General features: G+C 38.7%; 1 protein-coding gene across 2 annotated transcripts in view; it reads left to right on the forward strand.

The window, feature by feature from the left end:
- The window catches only part of LOC109405857 (glycine receptor subunit alpha-3), a 32091-nt gene extending 12988 nt beyond the window's left edge, over positions 1–19103 (forward strand). The window contains exons 2-6 of one of the 2 annotated variants that reach the window (XM_019678916.3): positions 3977–4059; positions 4108–4583; positions 4644–4879; positions 18294–18659; positions 18722–19103. In XM_019678916.3, coding sequence (XP_019534461.1) covers positions 3980–4059; positions 4108–4583; positions 4644–4879; positions 18294–18659; positions 18722–18931 — 1368 coding nt within the window. In that variant the 5' untranslated portion in view covers positions 3977–3979 and the 3' untranslated portion in view covers positions 18932–19103. The remainder of the gene's footprint in view (positions 1–3976; positions 4060–4107; positions 4584–4643; positions 4880–18293; positions 18660–18721) is intronic. The other variant, XM_029869698.2, reaches the window with a different exon arrangement.
- Positions 19104–27182: the final 8079 nt, after the last annotated feature.

Here is a 27182-nt window from a genome sequence, read left to right on the forward strand (position 1 = left end):
CCAAACAGTATTCAGCCTAATGCCCCATTCGGCCAGATGGCATTCGGCCAAATGGTGCTTAGACCTCTGCGCAGACAAAATTTTGTACTGTGACGATGTGAGGGCCACTTTTGGTCGGTGGTAGTGTCTTCGGCGTCACGCCGGTGGTAGCTTTCGGTGACGGCAGTGTGGCGGTGTGAATTGGCGTGATCGAAATTTGATCATAAAGTTAACATTGACAAAGCAAAGTAGTTGTAATCTGAGCTTTTTCATGACCGTTGATCAATTTAAAAAAAATATAACATTTGAATACCCATTTTTTTTTCATTCCTATTCGGGTCCGTCACTGCGATCAGTTATTACTCTTGTTGTTACATTACCCGTATCCTAAGTGTAGTGCATATCCCATTACTTCATTATTATTGAAGAGCGGTTTACCGAGGTGAACCAGCCCTGGGCTGAAAATCTCGTTAATAAAGATTAAAAAAAATAAAAAGAGCGATCTTGGCAAAAATTTGGGTAGGTATCTGGAGCAATCCTTGAAGAAATCTCTAGCGGAGTGTTGGGAACCACTGCGCTGATCAGCAGTCTCTCCCTATACTGCTCACTCACCGAAGGCAACCAGTCCGCCTTTCGGTTGATGCACAAAGCAGACAATTAGATTTAGAAGTTTTGTAACCGCCGTGCTGTAAACGTGTCGCGTCTATTATGTAGTACTTTAAGTGTAAATAAAGTCTACGTTTTAATGTGTTCTTGTTTACTCCTGGGAGTTTAAATACACGACGATGTGTCACGATCACCCCGAGGCCCGAACTCCAGGACGTAACACGGAGTCACAGAAGTAATTTATGGAGAAATTATTTGGGAAAATTACTGAATACATTTTTAGAGAAATTCCATCAGGCGTTTCTGGAGGAATTCCAGGAAGAATTCTGGGAAGAATCCATGGTGAAATTCTTTGAGGAGTCACAAGCAGTATTTATGTAAGAATTTCAGAAGATGTCCCTGGAGCAGTTTTTTAAAATCTCCCAAGAGAAATTGCAGCAAAAATTTCTGGAAGACTCTCTAGATGAAGATCATGAAAAAATCCATGAAAAATCTCAGGATGATTCATTTGAGAGATTTTTGGAGGAATCCCAACAATCCTGGAGGAGCTTGAAAATGATTCCCCAGAGGAACGCCAGGACGGAATCCTGGAGAGTTCCAAGGAGATATATCTGCTGTATTTGCGGCGAACGTTCATAGAGCAATTGAAATCTTTGCAAAAATCCTCTTGGTATTTCTCCATTTATTTTGCTGTGATTTCTTCCTGGATATCTCCAATGATTTCTATAGATACATCCACAAATTTCTACATGAATTCCTTCTGGAGCTCCAACTAAGATTTTTCCAGTATTTGGGTATGGACGTCTCCCAGTAGAAACTCCTCGGATCTAATTTACTCATAAAAGAACTTTCAATCGCAGCAAGAAAAAATCCTGTGGGTTCCCCCAGAAATTTCCAGAGAGATCCCAGCAGCATTTCGGGAGAAACTCTAAGAGAAATCTCTGGAGAAATCGCAGGAGGAATTTTGGGAGATCCTTGGAGAAATCTCTAAAGAATCACGGAAGGAATTTCTGGAGGAATCTCAGCAGGTATTACTGGAGGATTGCATTGAGTGACTTCTTGAGAAGTTGCCAGATATATTTTTTAAGAAATTCCAACAGGCATTTTAAGAAGAATTTAGAGAAGAATTCCTGAAGGAATCATTGGAGAAATCTCTGGAGAAAGTATAGCGAAAATTTATGGGAGAACTTCTGGCGGAAACACAGCCTTGGAGGCATTTCTGAAGATATTCATGAACTATATTGACGACGACTGCATTGAAGACTTTCGAATAGTTTTTGGCGTTTCAGACTGAAATGCCAAAAACTATTCGAAAGATATTTATGAAGAAATCCTTCATGAGGAATTCCTGGCGAAATCCTCTTGCACGGGAACATTTTTCGTTCATTTGAAACATTAACATTTATGTTTATTAGGTAAACTGATAAAATGTTTAAAATCAAAATTTTAGTTTTTTTAAACTAACTCAATTATACATATATTGATTTGTACAATACCCAAGAATGACGAAGATTTCCTCCTGCGAAATTTTTTAATTCTTCGGAAGTTTCTAAAAATCTCTTAAAATAGCTTATGTGATCTACATGATGTTGGCATTGGAAGTGCCATAAGGAGAAGCGGATGACGAAAAATTAAACTAAATGCGAGAGAAAATTACGTTACTTGGGCGTTTAAATTTACGTCATATGTGCCGCTTGCATATGTGCATCCAACCCAAGTAACTTTGTGATGACCAATTAGTCTTGTAGAGGTTTTGAGAACCTTAATAAAGCCTTATACCTTTTATTTTGGTTAAATTATGGTTCTAAAAACCTTCCATAGTATATTTGACTAAAAAATGTTACTTGGGAAGTGACGCAAATTTACATGATTTTTTCTAAGTGTGTAGAGGTTTTTCCAACGATTTATCGAGGAATTCCTTTTGGGATGCTTTCTGAAATTACCAAAAAAAAAATGCTCCTGTGGCATTGTTATGGATTTCTCCACGGATTACTCTAGTAATCACAGAAAAAAATAGCCGGCATTTCTGGAGGAATTCATAGAGGAGGTGAAATTTTTGGATGTATCCCTGCAGATACTTCTAGAGGAGTTCTAGAAGTATGTATTTCATGGATACACTCTAGATGCCATTCCAATAAGAACTTTGGGAGGAATCGCTGCAAAATTTACTGGAGGAAAAACTTTGGGAAATTTTAAAGTTATCTTCGGAGGAAATTTATGGGGGAATCCAGAAGCTTCTCCTGTGATCCCTTCAAGAGTTTTTTCGAACATTCTCCCAGGTTCCAGCTGGGGCGTAATGTCAAGAATAAAGTAAAGATTTAAAAAGATAAACTTAAGTATACAAATGGCTTACGAATGTAAGCCCCAGGATACAGTATGTAGCAAGTTTCTTCGGAGATCACACTACATATGTCTTCTTCCCCGAAAGCGCCATAGTTCTCTCAATACCACTGGGAGTGGCCAATTCGGTCAAATAGTCCCTAAACAGCTTCCAGTATTTTCAACTTGTTAAGCTGTCAAGAGGTTTTTAAAGGAGAAAACTATGTAACTGAAAATAATAAAATTCAAAAGTTACCTTCCTTCTTGACATTTTATATAATATAAGAGATGAAACAGCCTATAGGCTGATAATCTCTATAATTTAATAATAATCCCTATAGGGCTGATAATCTCTATAATAAAGTAATAGTAGTAGTAGTAGTAGTAGTAGTAGTAGTAGTAGTAGTAGTAGTAGTAGTAGTAGTAGTAGTAGTAGTAGTAGTAGTAGTTCATATAATATTAACGAAAGCATAATAAATTAATGATTGCTACCCATTTCAATGTAATTGAACTAAACTAGTTTTTTAAACATCATGATTCATCCTTGGTAAACCGTAAACACATACTTCTATCTATGCCATTTTCGCATACCTTCCTCGTTCCCCATCTCACTGTTCTACATTCAAAATATCCTTGCATAATTCATCACGCTTGAAGGAAACACCCCTGTAAAGGGCGTTCCACTCTGAAATTCCCTCCTCACCCCGACACTCACTCTGACTCGACGTAGCCACCGATTTGATGAGCCGCCCTAATAGACTTCGAGAGCCTTTTGAATTATGACGTTAATCGCTGTTCGTCTTTTCCTATCCCCATTATTGTTTGCCTTCGACGTACTCATTATGTCTCACGTTATACGGTGCTACGTACACGGTTCTACGTTTTGCCACATCAGCAGTTTCTATATTTGACCTTTTGATCTCTAGGGGTGGTTGGGGACGGCTTGAGAATGAGCTCTTAAGAGCTACGCCATGTATCTCGATCTGCACATCTGCCAGGACCTTTATCCGTCTATCTAATTGAGTTTGCGAACCCCTTTCTCCATTTCTGTGCATCGATATCTCCCAATCAGGTCATGCTCTTAGATTATGGTATATCGCTATTGTTAACACTACTGACAGTATGTATCACAGGCATCGCCGGAGAGAGCTACCAGTAAGTCTTGAAGTAGAAAGCTGAACGAGTTTCTTGTAATAAATTTAGACCTTCTTCATCTCCCGGCAGAACCAGCCTCACCTTCAATGACATCCTTCCGGAAGACCCAAAGCTGTACGACAAAATGCGCCCGCCCAAGAAGGACGGTCAGCCCACAACGGTACTGTTCCACGTGACGGTCATGGGTCTTGACTCGATCGACGAGACGTCGATGACGTACGCGGCGGACATATTCTTCGCACAGACCTGGAAGGACCACCGGCTGAGGCTGCCGGAGAACATGACCTCCGAGTACCGGCTGCTGGAGGTCGAGTGGCTCAAGAACATGTGGCGGCCGGACTCGTTCTTCAAGAACGCCAAATCGGTCACGTTCCAAACGATGACCATCCCCAACCACTACATGTGGCTGTACAAGGACAAAACGATCCTGTACATGGTCAAGCTGACCCTGAGGCTGTCCTGTGCGATGAACTTTCTCATCTATCCACACGACACGCAGGAATGTAAGCTGCAGATGGAGAGCTGTGAGTAGTTTCGAGGTTGTACATTATGTTTAACGTAAATCTAAATTCCATACTTTACAGTATCTCACACAACGGACGACATGATCTTCCAATGGGACCCGGAAGTCCCCCTGGTGGTAGACGAGCACATCGAGTTGCCTCAGCTGGCACTGGTGAAGAACAACACGGCGGACTGTACCCAGGTCTACTCGACAGGGAACTTCACCTGCCTTGAGGTGATTTTTGTCCTGAAGCGACGTCTGGGCTACTACCTCTTCCATACGTACATTCCAACCTGTTTAATCGTCATCATGTCGGTAAGAGATTTAATTGGTTATAACGTTAAAATTTTATAGAAAATTTTAATCCAGATACGTATTTCGCATAGATTTACACCTATGTATAATATACATATCTTTATACCTATATACTAGGCCTGTCCACCTTTTCAAAAATGTTCTCTGATTCTCAAGTCCACCCCCACATTTTGATTGGCATCCTAAAAGAAGTAACTGGTCAAAATTTCAGCCAAATCAATTGAAATTTAGAGGTGCATCAAATCAATTTTGCGTTTTTCCCCTATTTTTGAACTTCAAAAAATCATAACTACACTACATCTTGTCAAACTTTAATTCTTTCGGCACAAATTGAAAGCTATACTTGTTTGCCACAACTTCTCCAAACAACGTGTGCCAATAAAATTGAAGGAAACATGTGTAATTATCACATTTGTAATCGGAAAAACCTTTGAAAGTTGATTTTTTGATAGATTTTGTTCTGGCATCATATTCTTTAATGTTTTTTGTTTATTTGCTTCTTTGATACCAATGCCCCCTAAAAGTGAGAAACGATTTCTATCTTTTCTATTTGTAAACTAAAATAATATGTTTGTTCAGAGAACTTGTAGACAGTTTTACTAGAAACAACTTTGCCGAACACACAAAATTTCTATCTTTTGATTTGTATGCACATTTGAGACGTTTTTTACGAAGCACCCCTAAAAATCAGTTTTTTGCTTACAACTTTTTCTATGCATTATTTTCACAATTCCCAAATGTTCTAGCCTTATGTTTTGCCTTATTAAAACGCGTAACTTTCGCGAAGAAAGTATATATCTATCTCTCTCATATTTATCATGTTATTGGAAATTTCACTTCAAAAAATGCTTATGTTTGACATACCCATTTGTAAACTTTCGCACGTTTTCGCAGGACAGGATTTTCACATTTGAAAATATGGAACGAGTTTTATCTATTGCAAATATAGCCAGTTTTAGCCTGATTTCGCCTGTATATTAAAATTCACATACTAGAAATGACTATCATTATAAAATGTGTCATTGTAAAATAATCAACATATCAAAAAATGTACTCAGTGCTTTTCTTACATGATTTTCCTACATGATCTAGCAAAAACGTTTTCACAGAATCACTTGGAACTGCATCAGATGACTTTCCCATAAAATTTAGGTTTTTTTTTTTCAGATAAACAGTGATTCTCAAAGTAACACGATAAGTCTCTTCCACAAAATAAACGATATTGTTAAATGCTCTTGCTAATGCTCATAAAATGTTTCGTGTTCATGTACACTTTGCGAAAATGTTAATTTTCAGAAGGTTCAAATAACAGCAACTGATTTTTTTTTACTTATTCGTTTATTTGGAAGGCTCGGGCGCCATATGGGCATAACTGAGCCGAAATCTTTTGTTTTTACAATGATTTTACATTTTACAATTTATTACTGCCTTAAAACTATGTTAGTTTGGGAAGCCAAAGTACTCGCGGCTGTTTCGAGGTTAAGGATTGAAGAAAAAAAAAATTGGGAAGGACGGATTTATGGGTTTAAAACTAAATTATTTGCTTTACTTACCTTACCGGTCAGGCTAAGGCCGGGGTGGCCTCTGCTGTACATAGTAGCCGCCTCCATTCCACTCGGTCCATGGCTGTATGTCTCCAGTTCCGCACTCTGCGTAGGGTCCGCAGATCGTCCTCCACTTGGTCGACCCACCTAGCTCGCTGCGCTCCACGTCTTCTTGTACCGGTCGGATGACTCTCGAGAACCATTTTAGTCGGGTTGCTATCCGACATCCTGATGACGTGACCCGCCCACCGTAGCCTCCCGATTTTCGCGGTATGGACGATGGTTGGTTCTCTCAGCAGCTGATGCAGCTCGTGGTTCATTCGCCTTCTCCAAGTCCCGTCTTCCATCTGCACTCCGCCGTAGATGGTGCGCAACACCTTCCGTTCGAAAACTCCAAGGGCGCGTTGGTCCTCTGCACGTAGGGTCCATGTTTCGTGCCCATAGAGGACCACCGGTCTAATCAGCGTTTTGTAGATGGTTAACTTCGTGTTACGGCGAACTTTATTCGATCGTAGAGTTCTGCGGAGTCCAAAGTAGGCACGACTTCCTGCCACAATGCGCCTCTGGATTTCTCTGCTGGTGTCGTTGTCGTCGGTCACCAGTGAGCCCAAGTACACGAATTCTTCAACCGCCTCGATTTCATCACCGTCGATATGAATTCGGGGTGGCGGGCGCGGTAATTCCTCCCTGGAGCCCTTTGCCATCATGTACTTTGTCTTCGACACATTAATGACTAATCCGATTCGCCTGGCTTCACTTTTTAGTCGGATGTACGTTTCCGCCATCGTCTCAAATTTACGAGCAATAATGTCAATATCATCGGCGAAACCAAGCAGCTGAACGGACTTCGTGAAAATCGTCCCACTCGTGTTTATCCCCGCTCTTCTTATTACACCCTCCAAAGCAATGTTGAACAGCAAGCACGAAAGACCATCACCTTGTCGCAACCCTCTGCGAGATTCGAAGGGACTCGAGAGTGTCCCTGATACTCGAACTACGCACATCACTCGATCCATCGTCGCCTTGATCAACCGTATCAGTTTATCCGGGAATCCGTATTCGTGCATAATCTGCCATAGCTGTTCTCGATCGATTGTATCATACGCCGATTTGAAATCGATGAACAAGTGATGTGTGGGTACGTTGTATTCGCGGCATTTCTGCAACACCTGGCGGATGGCGAACATCTGGTCCGTTGTAGCGCGTTCACCCATGAATCCAGCCTGATATTGCCCCACGAACTCTCTTGCAATCGGTGATAGACGGCGGCATAAAATTTGGGAGAGTACCTTGTAGGCAGCGCTCAGTAGTGTGATCGCGCGATAGTTCCCGCAATCCAACTTGTCGCCCTTTTTGTAGATGGGACACACGATACCTTCCATCCATTCCTCCGGTAATACTTCCTCCTCCCAAATCTTGGTCATGACCCAGTGTAGTGCTCTCACCAGTGCTTCTCCACCGTATTTTAGAAGCTCGCTTGGTAGTTGATCTGCTCCAGCGGCTTTGTTGTTTTTCAACCGGCCAACCTCCTCCTCAATCTCTTGAAGGTCAGGGGCCGGAAGTCTTTCGTCCTGTGCACATACTCCTAGATCTGTTACCACGCCACCTTCGGTACTTGCAACGTCGCCATTGAGGTGCTCATCGTAATGCTGCCGCCACCTCTCGACCACCTCACGCTCGCTCGTGAGAATATTCCCGTGATTATCTCGGCACATGTCGGCTTGTGGCACAAAGCCTCTGCGCGAGCGGTTCAGCTTCTCGTAGAACTTTCGTGTGTCCTTAGCGCGGTACAGCTCTTCCATCGCTTCGCGATCTCGTTCTTCCTGCTGGCGCTTCTTCATCCGGAAGACTGAGTTCTGCCTGTTCCGCGCCTGTTTGTAACGTGCCTCATTCGCTCTCGTACGGTGTTGCAGCATTCTCGCCCATGCTGCATTCTTCTCGTTTTTCAACTGTTCACATTCGCCGTCGTACCAGTCGTTTCTGTGATTCGGAGTCGCGAAGCCTAGTGCTGTAGCCGAGGTACTACCTATGGCGGATCGGATGTCCCTCCAGCCATCTTCAAGTGTAGCTGCGCCAAGCTGCTCTTCCGTAGGTAGGGCCACTGCTAACTGCTGCGCGTAGTCTTGAGCCACTTCTACGTTACGAAGTTGCTCGATGTTGAGCCGCGGCGTTCGACTTCGACGCGTGGTGATAACTGTCGAAAGTTTTGAGCGCATGCATACAGCGACTAAGTAGTGATCCGAATCTATATTCGCACTGCGGTGTGTGCGGACGTTGGTTATATCCGAGAAGAATTTCCCGTCGATTAGAACGTGGTCGATTTGGTTTTCTGTTTGATGGTCGGGTGATCTCCAGGTGGCTTTGTGGATATCTTTGCGGGGGAAGAAGGTGCTTCGGACTACCATACCACGGGAGGCTGCAAAGTTTACGCATCGCTGGCCGTTATCATTCGATACGGCGTGCAGGCTGTTTCGCCCGATTACCGGTCTGTACAATTCCTCCCTTCCTACCTGCGCGTTCATGTCGCCGACAACGATTTTCACGTCACGCGGCGAGCAACCATCGTATGTTTGCTCTAACTGCGCGTAGAACGCTTCTTTCTCGTCATCGGGTCTCCCTTCGTGTGGGCAGTGGACGTTGATGATGCTGTAGTTGAAGAAACGGCCCTTAACTCTCAACATGCACATCCTTGCGTTGATCGGCTGCCACCCGATAACACGTTGTCGCATCTTGCCCAACACTATAAATCCTGTTCCCAGTTCATTGGTGGTGCCACAGCTTTGGTAGAAGGTAGCCGCTCGATGCCCGCTTTTCCACACTTTCTGTCCAGTCCAACAAAGTTCCTGCAACGCCACGATGTCGAAGTTGCGGGGATGTAGTTCGTCGTAGATTATCCTGTCACATCCTGCGAAACCTAGTGACTTGCAATTCCATGTTCCAAGTTTCCAATCGTAGTCCTTATTTCGTCGCGTGGGTCTTTGCCGATTGTATCGAGTCGTATTTTCTCCTATGTTATTCGCAATGGGGATTTTTACGGGTGGCTTATTGGGCCTACGCCAACACTCCTGTCTCGCCGGAGGGCCATCGTGCCAGTTCTGTTTAACGTCCCAACCAACACTGGGACGACCACGCTGATGGGGCTACCACCTTGGATCTAGCTGGGCGTGGTGCAGCGTTTCTTACTCAGCCGCTGGATGCCAGAACAGACGCTGTTTGAGCCGCACCTCCTTGGTGAACAGACACTCGCTAACGACACTGCTAACTTATACTAAAACTTTGATGGGACAAATTGTCCATATCTGTAACGGGACCAAAAAGAAAGGACTTTATCGGTAGAAAACGACAAGAAGAGGACAAATGGAAGGGGGTGACGACAGAAGGGGCGAACAACAAAACCAAAAGGCGGTCAAACAAGGAACGTACTACATCAAACTCTGATATCAACACGTTTCAAAAACTGGTAAATCAGGTTCATGTATTCCAAATCAAGTACTGCCAACACTTCTCTAACGGGTTTCTGTTGTTTTCCTCGGACCCGGAGAATTTCATGCAGCTCAGATCTGACCTCACGATACTCATTGCATCCCCACACGACATGTTCGATATCTTGGTAAGCCACGCCACAGACACAGAGATTACTTTCTGAGAGCCCAACACGGAAGGTATGTGCGTTCAACAAATAGTGGTTGGACATCAACCGACACATTACACGAATGAAATCGCGGCTCAAATCCAATTCTTTGAACCATGGCTTCTTCGACACCTGTGGAATGATGGAGTGCAACCATCTACCCATCTCTCCATCTCTCCATTTGTGTTGCCAGTTGATCAAGGTCTCCTGACGGGCCAATGCAAAAAAATCGTCGAAGGCGATTTGACGCTCGTTACAGCAACTGATGTTTCGATTAAAATTGATTCTTAATTTGATTACTTGAAAAATAAAACTTATCTGTTAATATTAACACATATCATTGATTACTGTCATCATTGAATGTATTCCTTTAGTTACTGTATAGGTATATGTTTTTTCTGCCCGAGGAAGCACAATAGTCACGCAACAAAGGCATCAGGAATTACAGAGAGGATCATACACGTAAGTTTTCAAGAATCCAAACTAACTAATATTTGATCCCATAACAAGGAAAATTGGACTATTTCCGAAAAAAATAACTATAACATCATAAACGTAGGATGCCAAAAACCGTTTGCTCTAAACATATGACGAGATAGTAACTGAAAGCAATGTAATTAGCGATGACGTTAATCAATGATATGTGTTAATAATAACAGATAAGTTATATTTTCCAGGTAAACAAATTGAAAACCAATTTTAATCGAATAGGTATGTCAAACATAAGCATTTTTCAAAGTGAAATTTCCAATAACATCATAAATATCATAGATAGATATATACTTTCTTCACGAAAGTTATGCGTTTTCATAAGGCAAAACATTTGCTAGAACATTTGAAAATTGTTAAAAATGCATAGAAAAAGTTATAAGCAAAAAACTGATTTTCAGGGGTGCTTCATAAAAACGCCTCAAATGTGCATACAAATCAAAAGATAGAAATTTTGTGTGTTTGGCAAAGTTGTTTCTAGTAAAATTGTCTACAACTTCTCTGAACAAACATATTTGTTTAGTTTACAAATAAAAAAGATAGAAATCGTTTCTCTCTTTTAGGGGGATTTATCACAAAATTGATGTTTCCATAAATTAGCGCTTAATTTATAAAAAAAAAACTTTGCCGAAGACACCAAAGATCAAAAATCATGTTTTCATAGTCAAAACAATTTCGATCACGTTTTTATGCCATCTGCAACAGTGTGCGGAGGTCACAACATTTTCTAAAAAATATAATATAGGGTGACAATGGGTATTGTCGGCAGGTTTGTTCTCTTCGTCATGGATGGTTTTTGTCAGCCAAATTGCCTGAAACTTGGCCATGTAATTCAGCTTAGTGAGGAAGGATGTGAGACCAACTCTGAGTTCAATAGGTTTCAAAAAAAACCAAAGACGAAGAGAACAAAACGGCCGAGAATAGGTAATTTCCCCTATAACTAAATGCAGTGTCGGTAGAAAGTGGGTTTACTAAATTTTTTGAAGCAAACAAAAAATTATCTATTCTATATAAACTTTCATCGCCTTTTTATAAAACTAAACAAAAAATCCAGTTAAAAAAGATGATTTCCTCCACCAAAAGTTTCTTCATCCACTAATAAGGTGCAGCAACCAAAAATCGCGTACATGGAAAAATGATATAATAATATCTTCATCATTTTCTGTTCGACATTAGTTCTTTTTGGTGCAAAAAAATGGTGGTTTCTGTTAATTCACTTTTGCGGATTTTACTCGATTTTTTTGCAAAGCTAGTGCCCCACAAAATCCACCCCGCCCCTTGTTTGTGATGAATATTATGTGTAGGGTGCGTGTACCAATTATTTCACTACATAAGGAAAACTATTTGTACAAAAATAACGAGAAGACCAACGAATGTCATCAATATGTTAAAAGACAGCTTAGTTTCATAACTTTACAGGAAAAATATAGAAACGGAGCCAAAACTACTTTTAGTATTTATTACTGCGTTTTCCAATGATAGGAACCCTGTACTAGTCATGGATACATTTTTTAACTTCGGTTCCCTTTCGAACTATTTGCATGCATTCCTCATGTGGTTAACCATAAGTGGTACACTACCCAAGCAGAAGAAAATAGCTGTAGAATACTAAACTCAGGTATGGAAACCCGAATACCTACAACCTGAATGAAGTATTAAGGCGAAACTGGAAGCATTTCCTCATTTTTTTGGTTTTTGATTTTTAATAAAATAACGAAGCAATATTTTCAAAATCGGTTTTCGTACACATTTGTGCAATTTTGTTTAAAAATGGTTTCTGCAAAAACGAAAAGCTTTTTCCACCAGGAAAAAATTCAGGGGATACCTTGATCCATACTCTACATGCGTACGAAAACCGATTTTGAAAACATTGTTTCGTTATTTTATTAAAAACCAAAACCCAAAAAGTGAAGAGATGGATCCACTTTCGCCTTAAGAAGCCCTGCATAAGAGGTAAAATACCTAAAATAATAATTAGTGTATATTCTGCGCATAACACATGAATAATGACATCAGGTATTACAATACCTAAATAATAATAAGCGATTTTTCCATACAAATAGCGATTTTTCCATAATTGAATAATACCTCAAGTAGTCCTCAACACCAAATCAATAACTTGTTGAGGTATTTTATCAATACCGACAAAATACCAAAATAAGCTATTTTCAATACCTGGGTAACCGACCAATACCTTATCTTGGTATGATACCTGACTTTGGTGTGCTGCAGTTATGTGCCAGTTATTCATTCCTGCTCGGGTATGGGGGAAAAAGGGTGCAAGGGAGCCGAAATTTTAAGGAAAATGATTTATTTATATCATGATTTGAGCAAAATGTGGAGTTTAAATGAGTGTGACCATCTTTTGTGAACGTGATCTGTTGTTCACATTTTTTTTCTTGTTGATTTACATCATTGAAGGGTGAAAATCAACTATGGGGAATAATTGGTACTATAGCCATAATTGATACACTTACCCTATAAAAACTCGTTTTAGGTCAAAAACGCAGTAGCCAGGCAGTACAACGTATGCTGGGACAGCTAGTAGATCATGCAATTTGACGATTGTTTGGAGAAATTAAAGACATTTTAAAAAACTTTTTTTTTTCCTAAAACATGAAAATGAGTATTAGGGAACAGAAGTAATGTAAAAGTTCTTACATTTCACAGAAATATAAAAAAACAGTGAAAGCAGTGTCTGTAATATTTCTTGAACATCGTCGAAAAAGATTATCAGAGTTCTGAAGAAACAGGGAGTGCTTAATAAAATAATTGTAGCGAGTGACATCCTTGAAATTTTTTAAATGTTGAATATGCCTTAGTTAAAATATTACGAAACACCTCAGGAAAACGAACTTTTGTAAAGATGGAACTACTGTGCCATTAACCCTCTAATACCCAAATTTTTGATTTTGATCTAAATTTCATTTTTCGTCATCTAAAATCGATTTAAACATGTTTTGGAAGATGATTCTTCTAAATTCTCGATTTCGTGAATTTCAGTTTTCGATTTTTCTAATTTTTATTTTTGAACATCCCCACAGTTTTATATTTTTCCTGCAAGCCTATTTGAGGTACGGATTTCTTGAGATGAAAACATTTTGAGATTTTATGATTATTGTTAAAATATTTTTATTTTAAATTTTTTTCATAGAAAATTTTATTTTCCGTGTAATTTTAAGGAAAATAATTTTAGAGTGTATTCGATTCCCTTAAACTATAAAACTAAGATAGAATGATTTGGGGAAAATTAAAAATATGTTATTTGTAGCGATTCAATACAAAATAAACAATAACTTCTAAAGGATGACTAAAACATCAATTTTTCAATGATTTTTTTAAAATGTAAATACGCTTTAAATTATTCCAAAAACTATTTTGAGATATACAAAACAGTCCTAAATATCAGCCAAAAATATAAAAATTTTGGTTTTCCACGAAACAAAAATTACAAAAATGCTCAAACTATACCCCGTCTAAAGGTGGGGTTGGGTATTAGAGGGTTAAGTATAAACATTTTACCAATTTTAGAATTTGGATTATGCACCAATCTAACTCTTATTGCCAAAGAATGAAATTATATTGATTTAACGTACCATCCATCCCTGATAAAAATTTCCAATAAAATTATCATAAACTACCATTGAATTATGATAAATTTGACTGGTCAACAACAAATTATATAGTGTACGTATTTTCCTGCTGAAAATGCTGTATTGGAACCAGGCTTGACGGAAACTCCCTCGCGAGAAAATGAGGAAGCGATTTTGGCGATTTTCTGAGGAGTGAAAATAAAACTCAGAAATCACAACGCAAATCCTCAACAGCACCGAGCGCGAGCTTGCCGCGCAGCGAGGAGTTCGTCCAACACTCATAATTGCTTGTTGTGTTTCTCACGTCCACTCACACTCAAAAAGCTCTCGCGAGTTCCACTCCCATACAAAGAAACACTCTCGAGGCGAAAATCGCACTCAAAAACCCGAAATAATCATCGGCTCTTTTTTCGTTCCTCTCTTCCTCGCTCAGTTTTTATTGCCTCTCTGTTTGGGGTTCGTTCGCTCCCTCGCGACGAGGCAAAAGCAAAACACCGCTCTAGAGCATGTTGCAAAACTCTTTTGATTTCGAGGAGGATTATCAAGCCTGATTGGAACAACAATACATGCACAATAAAATCAATGGCACTAGAGATTTCAATAATACAAATACCATAAATTGAATGGTAGTTGACTTGAATTTGCTCCAGAAAATTAGGATTTTTTATGGTAAAGATACCGAACAACTATAGACACTATAGATTCCATAGACTCGCGGAGACGCGGAGACGAAGACAACTGTAGCTAAACGAACTGTCAAATTCACGGCAAAACACACCAAAAACGCATTTCTCAACCATGTCTCCGCGAGTCTATGGAATCTATAGTGTCTATAATAACAAGAACAACCCCCATATGCTATTGTAAAAGTCCCAAATCTTTTGCTCGGGAGCGTCGATAACCAACTACCTTCTGTGAAAATTCCATGCAAATTGACAGAAACATTCAAAAAATGTAAAAAACGAACATTGAAAATATGAAAAATTGCTACCCAAAGCTATCAGCGTGAGCTTTCAAACCAGTTGATCAAAATTGTTGATATTTTTCAAGAAGTATTTATATCTATCATAAGCGCATACAAAATTTCATCATTTGGGTTCTCTTGGCACCAAATAAAAGCTACAGCATCCTAGTAGATCGCTCAGACATTTTATTTCGATTGGACATTTGGTTACAGAGATATCTTTCGAAGAGTACTTAGGATTTATACAACTAAACCTTTTGAGATTTTTGACCAAGTGTATCATAATAAATATCTTAGCCGTCTGTCAACCGATTTCGGTTCTCCTGGCATCAAATGAAAGCTACAACATTCTAGTAGAACCCTATACAATTGCATTAGGATTGGACATTTGGTTACCGAGATTACTTGGGAGTAATACAGGTTAACTTTTTGAGAGATTTTTGACCAAGGATACCATAATAAATATCTCAGCCGTCTGTCAACCGATTTAGGTTTTCTAAGCACCAAATGAAAGCTACAATATCCTTGTATAAGGCCCTGAAATTTTATTTCTATTCGACATTTGATTACTGAGATATCTCACGAAGAGTATTTCAATAAATTCTTTTTTTATTATTATTATATTCACTTGTTATCTTGCATTAGTTTTTGACCAGTCTATGGGACAAGGTTGCGACCATTCATTTGCAAAAATTTACATTCATTTGCTATTATCTCAGTTCAGAAGCATGCTATCGAAAAACAATGTATGGATGAATTTAACCTTGTAATTTTATCTGAAAGTTTGCCGAATAACATTGGGGTCGCAAACGTACACCAAAGTCGTGAGCGAGCTGTGAAGGAAACTCTCCACGCGGTGAATGTAAATTACATTCACGCTGTGGAAAGTTGCCTTCACAGCTCGCTCACGACTTTGGTATGCGTGTGCGACCCCAATGTTATTCGGCAAACTTTCAGATAAAACTACAAGGTTAAATTCATCCATACATTGTTTTTCGATAGCATGCTTCTGAACTGAGATAATAGCAAATGAATGTAATTTTTTGCAAATGAATGGTTGCAACCTTGCTATGGGAAATCATTTTTCAATAAATAATGCTGACCTCATACAAAGTGTATATTTACTAGCAGGTTATTGTTTTCAACAAAATTATAAATAACAAATTACAAATACACAGGAATTTTATGAAAACTAACAATACTAACAATGCTATGCAGAACTTCATTTATTAAAATACGTTGCCACCTAAACAGGAGGTGTGAAATACATGCTTGTTGCAAGTTACCCCATCTGTGGGGTAACTTGCAACATATGACATGAAGCTAAGTTAGCTACCATTAAACTGCACTAATATTTTAGTTCTTGATCATACTATAAGTTTTTGAAGTAATGCATGAAAAATGCTTTGAAAAGATGTAAACTAACCAATTAAATTATTTTTTTTCCTTTAAGGGTTGGTAGTTATTATAAGCGAGAGTATATCGTTTCATAGCAGGTCTTACGTCCCTCAAATATAAAATATTTATGAATCTCATGACTCAGTACTAGTTACAAAATGTCAACAATGCTCAATGTAATTTGTTGGAAAGGTAAAGTGAGTCATCATTTTCAGTATGAAGTGGTGTTTGGCTACTTCTTATTCGATAAGTTTATCAAACTTTAATCGTTCAGCTAAGCTTACTATTAGGTACCCTAACTGCAAGCAAGGTCATCAACCGTTTTAACAGTGTAGCTGAACAATAAACAAAGAAACCAAACTGATTTTTTCACTAAAATGATCTTTGGTACACATAATTTTGATAACCGAAACGGTGAAGCATACTAGCTTTCAATATTATGAAAAAATAGTTCACATTTAATGTATGTCATAGTGTTGCAAGTTACACCGCTGTTGCAAGTAACCCCGTTTGACGGTATGTTAAATGAAATCTTTGGATTTGTGGGAAAAATGCAAGAACCGGACAGCCAAAATAACTAGCTAATGCCAAAACTGTTCAACTTAGTAGATATATCATTTTTGTCCTTTCTACACCATAACCATGAATACCAAGTACTTCGGAGCTAATTTATTCGACTGATTAAGAGATATTAGACAAAGTGTATATCGCTGATTTCACTAGTTTACAGCATTTTTGAACTCGGTAAGCTGATGATCATTTTTGGTGTAGAATCATGCCCTGAGTTCGAAAACGAGAAGGAAAAAAATTACAGTAGAGCGGAAATTTTTTCGACTTTCCATACAAGGTTGATGATTTGAAATCGATTTTTGTTCTATTTTCAAGCAAAGTCGCTCACTTCAAACATCTCATTCTCCATCTTCAACGCTCCGATTGAGCTGAAATTTTTACTGTAACTCGGCTACATATGATATGTCAAATAAACGTCGAGAAAGAATTTTTAAATTGTTTTTTTCTTACTGAAAAAAATACATTTCTTCAAAAATGTTTGGGAATTTTGCTAAAATTTAAGGAGATCGTCCCTAAAACATGCCAATATCTTGGAATTCATCAATCTGACGCAAAACCTGCATTCAGATGATCGAATGGTATTGTATTCAGCTTTTAATTTATGGAAAAAGATTTAAAATAGGTTGAACAAAACGCAATATATTTGAATTTCATATTTTGAAAAGTTGTAAAACTCGATATTGAGCTAAAACTCAAAAACTGTTCTACTTAAAATTTTTTGAAGGTCGGTTTCGAAATCAGCGCTAAATTGTGCTGTGCAAAAATTTTGGTCGTAGACAGAAGTTCACGACTTTCGTTTTATTTTGTAAACTAGTGTTTTCTTACCCATTTGTTAATCGATTCAAGATCTTTTGGCAGTTAACAAAAGATACAATATTCCAGAATATGTAAAGCTATTTTTTAAACATTCCATACATGATTCTAGGAGGTGTCTGGCATTTCTGGTAGTTTAGTCCATGGTCCATGATGCTATTTTGGAAACCAATCCACTAGATTCCAAATCCACAATATTTTCTAGAACTATTTATCAATTATAATTGTTTCTTGTATACACAAAATAAATATGTTAAATACAAATAATACAACAATAATTTTAATAAGTGTAAGAAGGGTTCTGTTCACCATAGGTGCAATAAATTGGGTTTTGGTATAGAAATAGTCGTTCAAAATCGTGATCAGAAAAAGGTTAGCAGATACTTACATTCCGTATTTTTTCCCCTTTCAGTGGGTCTCATTTTGGATCAAACCGGAAGCGGCCCCAGCCCGCGTAACGCTCGGAGTTACTTCGCTCCTAACCCTCTCGACGCAGCATGCCAAATCTCAAGCATCCCTCCCGCCGGTGTCCTACCTGAAAGCCGTGGACGCCTTCATGTCCGTCTGCACGGTGTTCGTGTTCATGGCCCTGATGGAGTACTGCCTGGTGAACATCGTCCTCGGAGACTCCGACCCTCCGAAGCCGAACCCGAAACCTCACCCCCCACCCAAGATGGATCGCTTTTTTGACTTCAATGCCCCGGGGAAAAACGGAAAACGTGGTAGCAAATCGTTGGAGAACAGCGAAACTACAACCGTGAACACGTTTCAGAGACAGGTAAAGATATTGACTTTTCGTAGGAACAACATGCATATTCATTCAATCTTCCAACATTACAGGAAAGTACCCTGCTGCTATCACCGGTTCCGCACATACAGACCATCCCTCCGCCACCATGTAAGCCGGCATCGGCCATTCCGAAGCTCACCCCGGCACAAATACGGCTGAGGCGTGCGATCAACATCGATCGGTTTTCGCGGGTTTTCTTCCCGCTGCTCTTCACGCTTCTGAACACCGCCTACTGGATCATGTTCTATGAATACATCTAAGAAACATCGCGCTTGTTAGTGGTATTTAAAACAAGAAAGTACCGTAGACGTATCAAACTGTTTCAATTATAGCAAAATCATTTCTCATGAAAATACAGCAATTTTAAGGTGAATATAGAACGAAGCCAAACCTTGAATTTTGGAAAGCACAAATCTGAGGAACCATACATCGCACCGAGCTGAAAAGTTGATCGATTGGTCACCCGCTGGTGGTGACCAATCGATCAACTTTTCAGCTTAGTGCGATACTTGGTTCTTCAGATTTGTGCTTTCGAAAATTCAAGGTGTGGCTTCGTTCTATATTCACCTTAAAGTTAGTTGATACATACATAATGCAGCAGAGATGTTCGTAGATCATAAACTAAGCTGTAAATTATTGACACACCATGCGCCTCCACGTGACGATTTCAAATATACTGATAGTTTGTAAGGTGATAAAACACAATTAAAAATAAATAGCCGGCAAATGGCACAAAGTAAACAACGATATCGATTCTTAAACACACTTGTCAATGAATCCACTCCACCAGGTTAAACTTAATACATTTAGATAAAAATGTACACGAACTAATACACAAAATATGTAAATGTTAAATTAGTCTGTAGTGAATATTTTACTGATCGTGATTGAAGCCTACAGCTGCTCTCGATGCTTAGCAATTCAAACATTCAAAATCTATATCAAGTTATACTGACGTTTCTTGTTAATTGTAAATCATAACTATGTATCGTGAATTTTGTAAATAGAACTACAGATCGGCCAATAAACACTTAATTGAAAATTCTCGAGTCGTCTATCTATTTGAACATTTCAGCGCGTAGTCTTTCTCAAATCGCCTCTCATGATGCCTGAAACGGGAGAAATTCTGAATAATTCTGAACAACTTTTTTAAAATAGGTATTTCGAATTTAAGGTGATACGGGACACCGGGTTAATTTTGCTATCTTCCGTCTCTTTCATCATCATTCCCCTCAAAAATTTGACAACACAATTCTTCAGTTCCAGTGGACTGATCTAACTGAAAACTTAGTCAAAGTTTGAAAGTAATGATTGATGATTCTGATGATGCCCCGTAAAGCCTTCATTGTTTTTCTTCAGCACATGCAACATTTTTGAAAAACTGATGCCAGATTACACTTCGGTGCAAGCGGGAGAAAACCCATGATTGATGATTGATGATTGATAATTGATGATTGATGATTGATGATTGATGATTGATGATTGATGATTGATGATTGATGATTGATGATTGATGATTGATGATTGATGATTGATGATTGATGATTGATGATTGATGATTGATGATTGATGATTGATGATTGATGATTGATGATTGATGATTGATGATTGATGATTGATGATTGATGATTGATGATTGATGATTGATGATTGATGATTGATGATTGATGATTGATGATTGATGATTGATGATTGATGATTGATGATTGATGATTGATGATTGATGATTGATGATTGATGATTGATGATTGATGATTGATGATTGATGATTGATGATTGATGATTGATGATTGATGATTGATGATTGATGATTGATGATTGATGATTGATGATTGATGATTGATGATTGATGATTGATGATTGATGATTGATGATTGATGATTGATGATTGATGATTGATGATTGATGATTGATGATTGATGATTGATGATTGATGATTGATGATTGATGATTGATGATTGATGATTGATGATTGATGATTGATGATTGATGATTGATGATTGATGATTGATGATTGATGATTGATGATTGATGATTGATGATTGATGATTGATGATTGATGATTGATGATTGATGGTTGATTGTTGAAGAGAACGCTCCAGACATCGCCATTAAGCACATCAAGCACATCCTTTGGAGATGGCCTAACTTTGATTGGATCGTTCTCATTTCGCCTTTTTGCCACCACACAAGACATCCATAGGCCAATATTGGCCGAACAACAGTTGTATTGATCCATTTGATATACTTGAGTTTTAGACCCCAAGTTGTACCAAAGGTTCGCCGGCATTGCCAAAAGGCCATACAAGCTTTCTTGATTCTGAACTCAATGTGAGGTGTCCAGGAAAGCTTGGAATAAAGAATGACTCCATTTACAGTCTGTTTATAACACAGTCCCGAAAAGAGTGAAACCAAATCTACCTATCGAACTGTCTAACTCCAACGCACTACCTGTTCAGTCACATCGATTTCAGAATCAAAGAGACGCAAAGGTCGAACGCCATTACGGTTTCCCAAAAAGAACAATACTGCATTAACATGTTTATAGGGTCTAACTTGTTTTGTAAACAAACTGTCGCTGTAGGGTCTATCTCGATCCACCCACGCATCTGGGGGCCGTTATCAGAAAAATCTATCTTCGCTCTTTCTGTTAAGGGTGTCGACATGCGTGGGTGGATCGAGATAGGCCCTACAGCGACAGAAACAATGTTTGTTTATAAAACGAGTTAGACCCTTTAGACATGTTAATGCAGATGTAGATGTTTTACTCGGATTAACCGAAAGGCCACATTGGCGACACCAATCCTCAACTACCTGAAGGGCGCATTGCATCAGGTCGAAAAGGGTGGTGACCCAACTAACATTTTTGCTGTATAATAGCTTCACGGAGAAAAATAATTAGTGAACACAACCAAATTTCAGTTTGATTCAACCGGAATTCAGCATTGAATTTGACACTAACGTAATAATAGGTTGATTTAACTATCTGCATTAGTTGAAACTAACGGCAACATCAAACAAGGCATTCCAGTTGCATTTAATAAACATCCGGTTGATTCTACCATCATGTTGATTATACGTTCTTTACGTTTCTCAAAACAAACCACAATGTTTGTTGATATAAACCAAATGGTCTGATTTGGATCAATTGGAATTTAGTTCAAAACAAACAAATGATGCAGTTCAAATCAATCGACACTTTGGTTGAAATTACATTAGGTAATAATCGATTCCATACTTTTATTTAAAAATCTAGGGGCAAGACACTGTGCAAACGAGAGCAACTCTGAGAATTTCTGAGTAACTCTCTTTGTCGATGATCGACGAAATTTGTTGAAAGACATCCCCAAAACTGCAATTTTCATTCAGCACACGCAACACTTTGCAGTTTGACATTGGTGCCAGATCACACTTTGGCATAAATGGGAGAAATTCTGAGGAACTGTGAGGAATTCTGAACAACACCTCGAACACAGATTTGCTCTCGTTAGATCTGTCCTGCCCCTAGTTAAAAATAATAACAAAAAATCGAAAAAGATATTTGTATTTTGGTTTAGTTATGAAAAATGTTTTCGAACATATATTTCTAGTGTGAACTTATGCTCAATTAACAAATTCTAAACTTAGGTTTACTCAATACTGTTTTTTATCATTTGCGGCTGCTTCTCTGATCCCTTGTTCCGAGCCCGGCTTATTCATCGTAGATGCAGGTCTTCCTGACTGCTGGCTGACGAAACCTCGGATATTTGTATCACCTTATAAGACCTAATGTTTGTCAGGACATGTCCGCTCTGACGAATGGCATCAGCGTTATCAACCGCAAGAGAATGTTCATAAAAGTCGATTGAGAAATTGTTCTTCTTCACGTCTAGCATCTTGTCCGTAATATCCTCATAAGATCCCGATATCGAAGGAAGGGCAATTCCATTTTGGATGTAGATAAATCACAAGACTTCCCTGCTCCACTGATGTTTTGCCAATTCAAATGCGTACTGTGCTTCGGCTGTGCTGGTGTTAAAAAAAAAACAATTTGCTATTCAATGTAGAACCTATCAAAAGATTAAAACTTACCAATTTGCCACTGAAACCCTTTTGTGCTTTCTATAAATAACATTGTTATTGTGATTTGAAAACGACTGTTACTTTCATTGAAAGAGGCTTAGCGAAATGAATTAAATAATCGATTCGGTAACGAACAGCAATGGCGATAACAGCAGAGCACAAAGCTGGCGGCGATGGCGGCATGTAATCTTTGTAACAAACCACAATGTTGGTTTGTTTTGAAACGAATTTCCGGTTGTTTTTTCTCTAACCGACCGGGTCGTTTATTTTAATCGGCACTTTTGGTTGAAGTGATCTAGAATTTTGGTTTCATTTATTGACGTCTGGTTGAAAATGAATAACCTGAAATCCGGTAAAAACAAACTATACTTTTTGGTTTGAAGTTACCGTACTTGTGTTTGTTTTGGAAAAAATACTTAGTAGTAGAAATAACTAATTCCGACGGTTATTTCAAATGACTGAAATTGGTTTAAATCAACAAAAAACAGTTTGTTAACAACTATTTTTCATGTTTGTACTTCAACAACCATGCTTGTTGTTTCAAACTAAAGCGTTCTTGCTCCGTGATGCGAGCTTTGTTGCAAGAGCGTTTGCTCCATAAGCTATTATGCAGCTACTTTTGTTAGTAAGGGATACACATACCAACTATGCTAGGTAGTCGTCGGCGAAATCATAAGTAGGAAAACCGCTATTATTGAGTTGCCTCAATAGGGTCCTAAAATTAAAGACGAAATCTCGCTTATATTGAATAATACGATCAAGCATGGTATTCTAATCGGAATTGTACTTTACTCGAACTTGAAAAACAAAGGAATAAATGAGAAAATTCGAAATAAGTAAAATGGTAAATAGTTCTACTTTGACACTTGAGGTCAACCTTGTGTGACGGAGCTCGACATTTTTCGCACTGGGAATTAAAAAAAATGTTCCTATCTGACATACACGGTGAAAAAAATCACTCAAACTATGTGTTATAAGCTAGGAACGAGACAAAAGACTAAAACAATAAAAATTATATATTTTCAACTACGGTTAATAAAAACGTCAAAAAATTAGTAAATATGTACTCTTGTACCATATATTGTGGTTTAAAACAAGAATCCAGATAGGACTTTAGGAGCCTATGGCGTATCTGCTACGAGATTCCTCAAAAGCGGTGACAAGACTCCCCCTTGGGGGGATCCACAAACACTCAATTTCCTAATCCCTGCTAGATGCAATGCCGAGAAGAGATATCGGTTTTTGAGCATTTGAATCCGATTGGGTTTTTAAATTTTGAAAAATGTACTGATATTTTGATTTTATACGAAAGAGCACCTTTTTCTCAGCCACTATGATTTTTTCAGATTTTTTAGAACTTTATTTTGGTGCCTAAACGCAATTTCAAAGAAATTTTTTTAAATCACCTTTTGACAGCTGGGCAACTGTTTGACAGCTCCGCCCAGTACAAAATGCAACGAGGAGTGATTCGACAAACCGCTCCCATACAAACTTCAAACTGATTTTAAAATAGGCATCAAAATTCATGAAAATTTGGATTTCGGCTCAGTTTGAAATGTAGATTTAGAACAAGATTCAGAATATGGAATTATCTCAACACCGCTAAATGAGAAAATTCGAAATAAGTAAAATGGTAAATAGTTCTACTTTGACACTTGAGGTCAACCTTGTGTGACGGAGCTCGACATTTTTCGCACTGGGAATTAAAAAAATGTTCCTATCTGACATACACAGTGAAAAAAATCACTCAAACTATGTGTTATAAGCTAGGGACGAGACAAAAGACTAAAAAAATAAAAATTATATATTTTCAACCACAGAGAATTTCAACTACGGTTAATAAAAACGTCAAAAAATGAGTAAATATGTACTCTTGTACCATATATTGTGGTTTAAAACAAGAATCCAGATAGGACTTTAGGAGCCTATAGCGTATCTGCTACGAGATTCCACAAAAGCGGTGACAAGACTCGAGTCCCCCTTGGGGGCATCCACAAACACTCAATTTCCTAATCCCTGCTAGATGCAACACGCTTAAACATTTCTGCACACCGCATGTGTAACCCTTACACACTTTGAGGCAACGCATGCAACATGGCCTGAATGTGTGAAAATTATGTGTAAGTCATACTCACAACGTGAGTTGATGACCAGTTACACATTTTTGTGCAGGCTGCTCGGTGCCAAACACTTGAGCGTTTGTCAACATTTCAACGAAAAAAAAAAATAAATAAAAAATAGATTGCGGTGTTTGCGACCTTGTGTTGTTTCCCAGCAGTGAGTATTAAACGATAAAATATTTGAAGAATATAATTATTTTATGATCTTTTCTTATATTTTGATTGAAAAGCGATAAAGGAGCATCCAACCAAATGTTCCGTGGAGGGGAAGAGACAGTTGCTCGGGTGAGCGAACTTCGGATCGACAACCTTTACCAGAAGAAAGCATCCTGCTCAGAATCACCTCGAGTTGGACACTGGACTGGAGTTTTTTTTAACCAAATTTGTTTGGTATCCATGTAGGTTATACACATTTTATAATTTAAAAAGTAGTAATAAACTCATGGGAAAATGATTGTTTTCTTTTACAAACTAAAATCAGAAAAATAAAATTTATTCGAATGTATAACATTCACGCATTTTCCAAGCAAGGGAAGCGTTTTCGCAATGTGTGACATTCACATCATTCTTCAAATCAGTCTGCAAACGCTTCAATGTGTGACAGTTACACAGACTGTTTTGATTCTCAGGCATCAACACAAACATGTGTAAGGCCACTTTGCACAGATTTAGTGTGGTCTGGAAAATATGCACAAATGAGTGATCCTTACACATTTTTGAGTGGACTGATCTGAGCGTGAACAAGATTCAGCATATGGAATTATCTAATAGAGTTAATAAACTATAGAGGACGAATGTCGCTGCTGTTCCCTTTGTTCTCGTTCGCAAACATCCCGGGTATCTATCTGTCAAACTGCATACTTTTTCGCTTTGACACTTATATCCCTCCCTATCTTCGCCAGCAAGAGATGTTGCGGCGGCGACGCCAGCGACATTCTCCCTCTATAGTTTATTGTTGAATGGTAGGTACATCCTTGGAGGTGCATCACACAGCTCAGTGGAGAGCTAGGTATCAACTGGTAGGTAAATGGAAATAAATTGTAAATATGTTATACCTAGATTGAATAAAGGAGAGGCACTGAGCTGGTAGCGATATCAGTCAGTGCCTGCCCAAGTAACCAAAAGTTCCGCTTCCCTTGACAAAATACACTTTCAAGTTCCGCGAAGTTCAGATGAAGTTCCAAATGGAACTTTCTGGCTGCTTAAGAGGCTAACGATGAGCCTTGCTGGAACTTCGGTCACAAGTTCCGGCAAGGCTCATTGTTAGCCTTTTAAGCAGCCAGAAAGTTCCATTCGGAACTTTATCTGAACTTCGCGGAACTTTAAAGCTGCTTAAGATGCTACTCGGAACTTTGTCGGAACTTTCAAGTTCATAGAAGTTCAGTTCAGTAGCATTGTGTTACAATGAAGATTAAATTTATTTCTTTTACAGAAAATAACTGTTTAAGCATAAACGAAAAAAAGACAAATATGAATTTATCAAATCAATGAATACTAAGTTTTAGCAAAAAAAAAAAAAAGAATTACCGCCCATCGGATTCGAACCGATAGTCGCTGCTTGAGAACCCTACGCTCTACCACAGTACTACAGTTGCGATTGAGTGAGCAGCAGGTAAAATCTAACTTGAATCGATTTTCTGTCGGCAGCTAGTTTTGCACATTTGTACAGTAGTGAAGTTAGCTTGACTTTGTCAAGTGTCTTCAGCAGCTCAGCGGTAAGTCGGCAGGCTATCACGCAGGAGGATCCAGTTCAAATCTACATAGCAGCGATATGTGCGAAAATATAATTATCAGAAGCAATTTCCAGATACATATAAATCATAAACCCACCACCAACAGGGGGTGGGGTTGTGATTCTGAAAAACACATTTTTGTTTTTGCATGAATTTTGTCAAAGTTCTATTGGAAGCTGCTTAGAAGGCTATCCAGCGTGCTTATGTGAACTTTCAAGTTCCAAAATTACTTAAAAATGAAGCTGCTTAGAAGGCTAATGAGCAACCTCGAACAAGCTGCTTAGCTTATAAAGTACCCTTTTATCTGAACTTTTGGTTACTTGGGTGGGTTTGGAGAACAAAGCCTCGCCTGTGTTTTTATTTCCAACAGGTTATGGGCCCAGGGACGCCCTGGTGGTGGTTCGGGAAGCGAGGAGACCGAGGTGCGGTATCCAAGATACGATGAGGAGGCCAATACCCGATGAGGTGTCAAGATGCGATGAGGCCTGGTGCCAATATTCGTTGAGACACCAAGATGCGGTGAGGGGACCAATACTCGATGAGGATTGATAGCCGTGTGGGACCTGCGCTGGAACCAAGAGGCAGAGGGTGCTGGC

Source organism: Aedes albopictus, chromosome 3, assembly GCF_035046485.1.
Source record: "Aedes albopictus strain Foshan chromosome 3, AalbF5, whole genome shotgun sequence".
NCBI lineage: Eukaryota > Metazoa > Arthropoda > Insecta > Diptera > Culicidae > Aedes > Aedes albopictus.